The following is a 10688-nucleotide window of genomic DNA, read 5'->3' as shown; positions in this document are numbered from 1 at the left end:
CTCGGACGAGTACTTGAGGTTGAAAAGGACAGACATGATATTGTGCGTGTTGTGAAAGTGAAAACTGTGTCTAATATTCTTACGCGTCCAATAACGAAGCTGTGTCTGGTGTTGGAGTCGGATGAAAGAGACTAAATTGTTTCAAATGTTTAAAAGACGTTAATTGCTCATTAGAAAATTTGTAAAATATGTTCTAGGTAGGACCATATTTTAGGGGCCGGTGTAAGATTGAGTTTGTGTTATTATCCAAATTTATCCGGTTTCATTTATTTTTCCAATTTTATCAGAATAGGAATTTTCAATTCTGACGTGCAAACCCGCCATGTTTACACGATTTTTGATGTTTACCAGAAGCTGTTTTGATTTTGAGCTGTTTATTCTTATACCTTTTGAGCGAGTTGGAGAATAATCACGGTAATTACCTTTCTTATGATTGTCTGAATGCAGTGTTAACTTCATATCTTTTTGTATACTGTATTTTTGTATTTTTGGAGTAAATAATAAGGTTAATCTTCAGTTTTAGCATATGATGTAAATTAGCATTCTCATAGGTCAGATGGTAATGTCATTGTAGATTCGGTTTGGTTCAATTGAAAATTATTAACATATATACTCTTTCCAAATAGTTTTGAAATCATGATTCAGCTTCCTGAGACTCCTACTGTATTTTTCTTTAATTACGCCCTCGAAGATTGGTTGTTTCTTTGCTTTTAATCCCTTCGAGATTTGTTTGGACGACATTTAAACATTTCCCAATTGCTCCAAATTTAGACGTACTCAGCACTTTTTTTTGCCATTTAGCAGTGGGGGGTCTTTTTGAGCAAGCATCTTCTGCGACATTGGACATATGTTTTTATGGTCCCCTTTGAAGGACCGTTTTCAATGTTACTCATTGGGATTTGAACCTGCAATTAAAATTGGCCACTTTCTTCTTAACTTCTACACAAATTGCTCCTGAACCACTGCAAATCCCATGGTCCTCAAAAAAGTACTTTGATCATCTTTAAGCTCTGAAGGCTGATGGAAGGTTTGAGAAATATATTCGTATGTCTGGTCTTTGCATATTTGAGAATCTTGTCTATTTTATTCAATTTATATAAATGTATTGGTTGGATATTTCACAAGTTCAACTAAATAATAGTTGTGAATTAATTAATCATGAATTTTGCTTTTAAACGGCATATGTACGATAGGCCTACTTAGCATTTTGTTCACAAATCGCTTTCTTTTGTACTTTTCTTACTTATAAATGTAGTTTTCCATTAAATTTTAGAATGTATATTCAAAGATGCTGTCAGAAAATAAAATTGTTTACCTACCTACCGACCCAACTTGAGAATTTAGGGTCGGGTTAGGGGAAACAAAGATATTTTTAATTCCGGCCTTATTTTCTTTTCTTATACATTCATATTTGTATGGCAAAGATTCTTGTTAGCATTTCTATATTTGTATAACTGAACATACATTGCCAAACCCTCACTATACCGTAGCTCCATCACTTTCCGGGAACTCCGTGCAGTTTGTAAATGAAAGCGATTGTAACGTTATTTATGCATGCTTAAAATCTACAAAACCATTCATAGCTACCAAGTGAATGAAGTTCAAAAAAGTATCGAAACAAAGAAGTAGGTTCACGTACTCCATTAAATGGCCCTGTCAATATTCCAATTAACCGACCAAGTCCTTACGTCCTAATTCGACCATCAACATAAAGTAGAGACTTAGTGCTTTCATTTCCTATAAAAAAAATCCTTTGATAGTCCTAGTTGGAAACTCAGGCGTTATGAAACTGCAATGTTCTTGATTTTTGAAGAAAATGGGTGAACTTAGCATCTTCTACTTTTGATAAAAATATGAGCCCACCCCGCCATCCAAAAATTATTTCATGGATTAGAATCTTCTGAAACAATTCTTTCATTTGTTTATATAATTCAACATTTTAGATCAAAGGCTGGGGGCTATGCAAAATATTTTTTAAAAAAATAGCTTAAGGATATGTGATCCTCAGCCAGGAAGGATAACTCCAAAAATTAATATTTAAATTGAAATGCATCAAAATGAAGCTTGAAAATGAAATTTTTTCATGCATCAATTTTCATTTTATTCATCTTTATATGATTCAAAACTTTTGGAAGTCTTAGAAAAGGTCTTATAAAAGTTGACATTTGTACCCTATAAAAGGGAAAAAATAATACAGTTTTAGAGAAATAAAATTTTCTTGAATCCAGCCTTAGATACCAATGCTTATTAGTATGGTATGAAATAAGAAGTGATTTGTGGTGTCTTGCAAATGATAGCAAAAGCCTTTTACACAATGTATTATAGAAAACATGACGGAAATGGAAGACAAAAATTAGTTTAAAAATCATGACAATATCTCTGAATGCCTGGATACCTATCATTTTTAAACCTAAAATATATTTGTTGATCAATTTGCAATTAGAAAATGCATTGCTGATATTCCATTTCGCTTTTTCTGCAAAAATATTGGAGATTTGACAATTTTCCCTTTATAACATGATTAACTTTCATATTTTACTTTCAAGAAATACTGTTGATAAATTTTCATAACTTTGTGGATTCAGAGATGCTTTTATGAGTATTTTTGATTACTTAACTGCTAATTTTATAAACCTGAGGATCGGACTACCTTAAATTTTTGGTCATTTTTAACGAAATTTTCAAGATTTTAGGAAAATGATGAAATTCATGACGTCATAATATATAGACAAAAGAAAAAAATACGTCATTTTTATTTGATATGAAATCACCAAGGGTCCAAGTAAAAATATAACATATTTTCAACTAAAACTGAGTAGTTCTGATTTTTTAGAAATTCACAGGGACAAAAAGAGACCAATGAGTACTTTTTTCTTTACACTTATTTAATTATAGGCATCATATTTTATGTGAAATCAGTAAGCATCTTTCCCCTATATATCATGCGTTAACACTAATTTAATTATAGGTATCATATTTTATGTGAAATCAGTAAGCATCTTTCCTCTATATATCATGCGTTAACTTGGTCATTTTTACCTGTCATTCATTTTTATGAAGGCCTATTACAAAGGTTCAACATGACCACCATGTTGAATGAGGCTAAATTATTTCAATTTTTTATATAAATTGCAGGAGTGTACTATGCGTAATGATAACGTAAACGCGACATTTTTACATATAAAATACGCTATAAAAACTTTATTTGTGTATATTGCTGATGTTTTTCTAAAAAATGTAAATTGATACTATTTGAAATCTTTAAAAAAATTTTAAATGTTTAAAACTTAAGAAAAATTAAACTAGGGTGTGTATAAGGATGTGTGTGTGTGTGGGAGGGTCTTTAATACGTTGGCATATTGTAGAGGACCGTGGTGAGAGAGTTAGGATACAGTAGACAAAATGACACTGGCAGGATACACATTCTATATTTAGTGGTTTTATATAAGTTTTATATAAGCCAAGTGTCTGCACATTTTGGTTAATATAATTAAATATAATTTTCATCTTTATTACTGTGTAGCAAGAAACAAATCAAAATATAATTTAAATATAGAATATACAAAATTTAATAACTGCAAAATCTAATATTTAATTTGAAATGCATAAAAATAAAGCTTGAAAATAATTTTTTTATGCAAAAATTTTTATTTTATTCATCTTAAAAAGATTCAAGATTTATGAAAGTCTAAGAAAAGGTCTTATACAAGTTGATATATGTACCCTATAAAAGAAAAGAAATAATACAGTTTTAGAGAATTAAGGTTTTCTTGAATCCAGCCTTAGTTACCAAAGCTTATTAGCTTGATGTGAAATAAGGAGTAATTTGTGGTGTTTTTCAATGATAGCAAAAGCCTTTTACACTATGTATTTTAGAATATATGACGGAAATAAAAGACAAAAGATACCAAATTAGTATACAAATCATGACAATTTCTCTGAAAGCCTGGATACCTAATGTTTTTTTTAACCTAAAATATATTTGTTGATCAGTTTGCAATTAGAAAATGCATTGGTAATATTCCAATTAACATTTTCTGCAAATTTCCCCTTTATAATATGGTTAACTTTAATCTTTAACTTTAAAGAAATACTGTTGATAAATTTACCTTATTTTACGGATTCAGAGATACTTTAATGAGTATTTCTGATTACTTAACTGCTAATCTTATAAATCTAAAGATCAGACTATATTAATTAAGGATAACTAGTTCAGTTTTTATATATCAAATAAGTTACAAAATGCATTGCCGTGTTGCTCACATTTTTCTGTCCAGTGATTTTTATTTCTCCTAGATTTAAATTTTTGTCTGTGCCATTTACTTGGGGATGAATTTCAATTTTTACTGGAAGACGTCACCTCGATTCAGTACTTTGATTATTTTCGCAAAAGCGGGGGACAACAAGGAACTGCTTCATTTATATGTTGCAAAGGACAAACTGAAACGAGTTGACTTTTTTTTACATTGATGTTCGTATACATAAAGCCATAAGGTAAATTATGACCTGCACTACTTGCCAATACATGTTAATGGATTTGCTGAAGAGGATTTTGGGGGTGAGGTGGGGTTAGACTACATGGTTATAAGCCAGAATTCAAGGGCCGTATTTACCGGAAAGCTTTATGGATTTATAATTCATACATGTACTTCCCAATCAAAGCTGTTCATCTAATTTTTCCATCGTGTACTTATCATTGAAATTACCTCTAGATAATCTATCATCATGCATTATTTTTATCTACCGTAGTTTGTATCTCTATGGGCTGACTCAAGGTGCAACTGTACAAGTTTTCATTCCGTGTCCTGTTGTATTTAAAGGGGGTATTGCATTAATATTACTTTTGAAATCATATGATTGATTGATTGTATATAGTTTAACGTCCCTCTTGAGAATTTTTCACTCATATGGAAACGTCACCGTATGCCGGTGAAGGGGTTCAAATTTAGACCTATACTCGGCACTCAGGGCCATTGAGCAGTGAGGGTTTTTTATCGTGCCGGCGCCTACCGTGACACGGGACCAACATTTTTATATCCGAAAGACCCATGACTTTCATTTCTGATGCCGAGCGCTTGGCGAAGGAACAGTCACTACCTATTTTTGCGTCTTAGGTTTGACGCGGCGCCGCGATCGAGAATTGAAGCCGGGCCTCCCGATCAAGAAGCGAACGCTCTACGACTAGGCTACCGTGAACGGTAAAATCATATGAACTTCTGCCATTACTTGGCGATATTAATGATGACTTAGGATCGAATAATTTAGTCTTTTTAAGTTTTTTTGTTGACTTATTATATCATATATCGTATATACAACAGGAGAACGTGTCCCTGCCCAGTTTGTGACATGACATCCAGTAAAAATTCATTTTCTTACAAAGTTTACAAAGCAACAGAATGATCTGACTAATCATTATTGTTTTTGTAGTCGACATGTCAACATTATAATTTAAACAAGTAACATGATTTTAAAAAGCTGACATAAAATTTTATAAGGGAAGAGTGGTTCCCAAATCTCACCTGATCCCTGGTTCTCTTCAGAATTTATTAAAAAGATTTCTCTTTTATTTATTTATCTGAAAAAATGTGATTTCATATTATGATCTTATTGGGACCCCATAGGAAAAATACCATACTGGCTTTCATTGGCTATTCTTGGGTAAAGACATATTAAATATAATTTATGTATTTTTATTATATGAACAAAAAATATATTAGTCATTATTGTATTATAAATAAGATCTATTAGTCAATTTGTATTATAACTCATCTCTTCAATCATGTCAGTGTATTTGAAAAATTTTATATTGTTTACAATATTCGCCACTCAATGTTCATGAACATTGCAAAATGACTACACTTAAGTTATAATTATTATTACTAACCTTGACTTTGTGAGACCTCCGAATCTATATGCAATGGGTATGCTACAGTATCAGTATATATTTTTTAATTTATACAAACACATGATCAAATATTGACATACTGTAAACGTGGTTATATTGGCGAGTTGAAAAATTGACGATTTTTTGGGTACGAAAATTGACGAGTGTTAATTTTGCCGAAATATTTAATCAAGAGTTATATATCTTTGAATTCAGGAGGATACATTGGCAGTGTCGGTGTCACTAAAATTCAATTTTTGTACAGACCATCTTCAGTGTGTAAGATTGTACAAACTATCTAAGTTTGTAAGATTTGATGAAATAATTGCCCTCTTGAAATATTCATTATAAGCGGTCAATATTGTCTGAGGTGACAAATTAGATCAAACACGACGTGATTATTACGCTATGTTATGCATGCAGTATTTGATACACTAGATTCGATTCAATGGTTTTTTTTAAATGATTATATATCGCTGTGTTTTCATAACTAATTAGAAAAGAAATTAACTATAAAGCGGTAATTTTGTACAATGGTCAATGTTGTGACGCTCTGTATATGATTTGAAGTTTGACTAGTGTTAATTTTGACGAGAAAAGAAAAATCGTCAATATAGTCAAAATTAGCACATCGTCAAAATTTCCTCGTTTACAGTATAAAAATAAAAATTGTGTGTTATAGGCTAAATTTCCTAACCATTAACAAAAGTTTAAAAAAAAATAACCTAAGAATTGTTTATCTGTTATATTGATTTCTCACGAAATGCAAGATTTGGATGAATTTAAAATGAATGTTAAATGTATACCTATGAATTCCTTTCTTTTTAGTACATGTATTAGCACCTATGTCATCACAATAGATGATTTAATGGTCAAGGTCATAGTTATAAGCTCTATGTTAATTATGAAATAATATTTAGTAGAACTGTCTAAAGTGGACTAATACCCACAGCTATAGGTTTTTCAGAGAAGGTGCAAAGTCAAATAAATACTGACATTAATGGTGTTCACCAGTTTATTTTTCTGGTATTTTATCATGATAACATTTTAACGAATAAATATAAGTAAATTGAATTTTTATCTTATTTTATGTTTAAATTGTATTAAAACAATTTATAAACTAAATTTTCACTTTGGAGATATAACCTACCAATATTGAAATCTCTTTATGACCTGTTAAAAATAGGTGTCTAATCTAAATTACCATAGGATTGATTTTTACTGTTATATTAAGAAAAAATTACTTCATTTGATATGATGATAGCTTTTAAACACTAAAATTATTTTTAAATGGTGTCTATTTGTTCATTACGTCTATTTTCCATTGATTTCTTCAGGGTATGCCTAAAAAGTGATTCAAGTTGGTGAATCTATGGTATCAACATTCTTGTTTAAAATAATCATTTTGCAATGATATTGTTAGCAAATTCAATCTCAATTTAACTCAGTCGAATGCTTACTGTTGAATTAAAGGCTAGTTCTTAGGCTCATATATACAGTTTGAATTATCTACAAATGTTTTAAACATAGGAACATGTTGCTGAATCTATGATATAAATATTTTTGTTTTAATTCAACATTTCGCAATGACCTTGTCAGCGAATTCAATTCAACTTTAAGTCAGTCAAATGCTATCTGTCGATTTACAGATTTATTCTTAAATTTTTATTTTCATGCAGGCTGAATTGTCTACGAATGATTTCATGTGCAGTGTTCAATCATGAAAAAAGTACTCGGCAGGTGTACCATATGACTGGGAATGCATACTCCTCCATGGCTCATGATCCCAACGATGATGCTGTTAGAGATCCATCTTTGTTCTCTTTGTTCGGATTTGTACTGTTTCAATCGACAATTGAGCTTGTGATTTGAGCCTGAGCTCCTGATCATGACAAGGAGCATACGGCGGGTGTGACCGGACAGCAAGGGATGCTCACTCCTCGCACCTGATCCCACCTCTTATGTTTCGGACGTCCGTGTTTGCTCTGCTCCTATCTTGTATTGTTATATGTACTTTGAGAGTGAACTGTTCGTTATCTCCATATCCTTCTTGTATAATCCTCGTTTCCCTATTTTTTTTTCATTTTCAAAGGAAGTGTTTAATTCTTTAGTTAAAACTGTTCGATTTGCTAAAACCATCACTTTTTGTGAAATAGCCATTTAAATCAATATCCGTGCCACTTATAGTTGTTTTAATCAAGCAAAACTCTATGCTTCGAAATAATTGCAAAATTCATAATCGTTGGAATCATAGGAAAACTTGTTGTTATATTTTTATTTAAATTCTATGATATTTATCTCTGCAAAGGAAATAAACAAAAACAAGAAATAATTTGAATCAAAAGGGGAACAACTCGGTCCAAACTGGCTCGATCGTACAAAATCAAAGATAGTCCTAGATATTCTGATGATTAATCTGTATACAAAATTTATTTATACAGTATCAAAACGTTTGCTTCCATACAAGAAACAATATTTGGTTTTAATGTTGATTATATTTTAAATTAATCCTCCCCAATTTTAATGCACATCAAACACCGTTCTGCGCATTCGCGAATCAGTGATATTGGCGGTCACGTGACCCCCTCCGTAGCGTTGTGTCACAAAAGTTAAAAGATTTGTCCGAGTTTTATATTTCTTTCCATGTGAGTTAATTTTTATGACAAGAACAGTTAATTTGTCAGAAATGGTCATACCCCCCTTTCCAAAAATAAGCATGGCGACCATTAAAACACAAATCTTCTGTCTCAAGAGATTTAAAGGTGGATAGGGAATGGGTGCATCCTATTTATCATATCTAATATGTTTAAAATCTAAAGTAAACAATATTTTAGGTATTTAATACTTATATCATTGTTCAAATATTCAACTATTTTTCAAAGGGCTAATTGGGGGTCTTTGATAGCAAATTGCTTTATTAAAAATACATATCTTTTCAAACTTGCTTTCACTGGGCTTTTTAACCATCAGCCTTCCTTCACTAAAACGATTAATCCAATCATTAATTGAATTTATAGGAACTCATTTATCTCAATAAACTGTATACAAATTATTATATGATACTGTAGAGGGATTTCTAAATATTACAATAAATTGTACAGTCGTTTGCTGAACGAGTTTATTTTTCTTGAAAACGTCATTTTCACATTGTGACGTCACAAACAAGGAGAGAAACTTTATTCAGCATATGCTATTTATAGACCTTGTGTATGGCTATGTGTGTACCAAATTTCATTCTAATCTGAATTGTGTGGTTTTGTAGATATAGAGATAGTTTGCGAACTTTTTGATCACCCCTCGTATTTTCTTAAATATTTCACTGGTTAAAGATTAGCTAAATGGACGATTTATTCTTAAAACGATTGAGAAGTAAAGAGTTTCCAGAGAAACCATATGCTTCGTCTCTTTTGGTACCAGAAAACATAAGACCAAAGCCTTTTCCATCAGTGGTAGAAACTGTAACTTCCCCTTGGGAAACTGTTATTGACCTTACATTGTATGTATCGTTTCCAATTGATATATTCTCTTCAAATATTATAGCACTTTCTGGTACGGGTAAACCATTTATCTGAACAGATGTTCGAGATGAAGCATCAATCATAATAGAAACAAAATTGTTAATATATCCCTGTGGGACGACAATTTTATAGTAATCAAGGTATTGGTTTATTCCAGGAACTATCGTCATCGAGGGATCTCCCATGTCAGAACTACTAGAATGCAGTCCAATGCTAGTGACTAAAACTGGACTTTCTGAGTGAATGAAACACGATTGGGTGCTTGAAATATGTGTGTCAAAAGTATTGGTAACATCTAATGACAGTGTTTGGATTACATCCTCAATGGTGTATGTAATATTGGTCTTCTTTGTGGCTGTTATACGAATCTTTGTGCTTCTATCATCTGAATAAGGAGGAACAATATAAGTGTCATCAACGCTCTCTGTTGGCGGTAATTGCTCAATTAGATGATCGCATGCACCGATGTTCTCCAGTGTATTGCAATCGTTACCGGAAAAGGTTGCTATTGGATCTGAAGACTCAATTACTGTTCCCGTCAGATCTGTACTATGTGCGATCTGGTACGTTTCAAAGCTATCAAGTGTGAGATTAAACGTATCCCCATTTCTGTAAATATTGCCCTGAATGTAAAGAGGGGTGTTGGTTTCCATTTTGAAAGTTATTGAAATAGTTGTGTTGTCAGAAACAGCGGCTACTGCCAATTGGCTTTTCCAGTTGTTAGACGGCGGTGTTGATATCACTATATACTCAGTAGACAATTGATGTAAAGGGATATGGGTTGTACTTCCAGTTGAATAACTTCCGTTGTCATGACTTATTACAAAAACATCATTTGATGTTTCAAATAAAATTGCCTTTTTCTCTTTCCTAAAACTTTCTAGTTCCATTGAACTCGGTAATATGACATGCTCATATGATAAAACATGAATTTGTCTGTCTATCTGAGATTTCAGTGAAGGACTAAGATTTGGTGAAGTAGTTATATTCAAATCTGTGCCATTATCCGATGTTACGTAGACTGATTTTGTAGTAGGCATGATGTTTTTCATAAATAACACCAGGAATGATTTTCCTCGGCTTCCTGTTAAATATCAATAATATTTGTCTAATTCATTATTTTTCTTTATTTAACAGTATATGGCACGAAGAGCATGCGCTTGCTTGTAAAACAGAATAGTTCTAGTACTATTATTTATAACTATTAGTTATGATGGTTCATTTATAAAACAAGACAAAAACATTAAAACCTTACCTAAGAAATGCTAATAAACTTCAATGATAAT

At 31.7% G+C, this 10688-nt stretch overlaps 1 protein-coding gene across 1 annotated transcript; it reads right to left on the bottom strand.

Annotated features, from left to right (window-relative positions):
* Positions 1 to 9190: 9190 nt before the first annotated feature.
* LOC134246945 (uncharacterized) lies at positions 9191 to 10481 on the bottom strand. The gene has a single exon (XM_062729286.1). The coding sequence runs from the start codon at positions 10452 to 10454 to the stop codon at positions 9219 to 9221; it is 1236 nt and encodes a 411-aa protein (XP_062585270.1). The 5' UTR covers positions 10455 to 10481; the 3' UTR covers positions 9191 to 9218.
* Positions 10482 to 10688: the final 207 nt, after the last annotated feature.

This window comes from Saccostrea cucullata, unplaced genomic scaffold, assembly GCF_032062105.1.
Source record: "Saccostrea cucullata isolate Sc308-1 unplaced genomic scaffold, CSIRO_AGI_Scuc_v1 ctg2128, whole genome shotgun sequence".
Lineage (NCBI taxonomy): Eukaryota > Metazoa > Mollusca > Bivalvia > Ostreida > Ostreidae > Saccostrea > Saccostrea cuccullata.
Note: the sequence above shows the minus strand (reverse complement) of the source record. Positions and strands in the feature narration are given on the sequence as shown.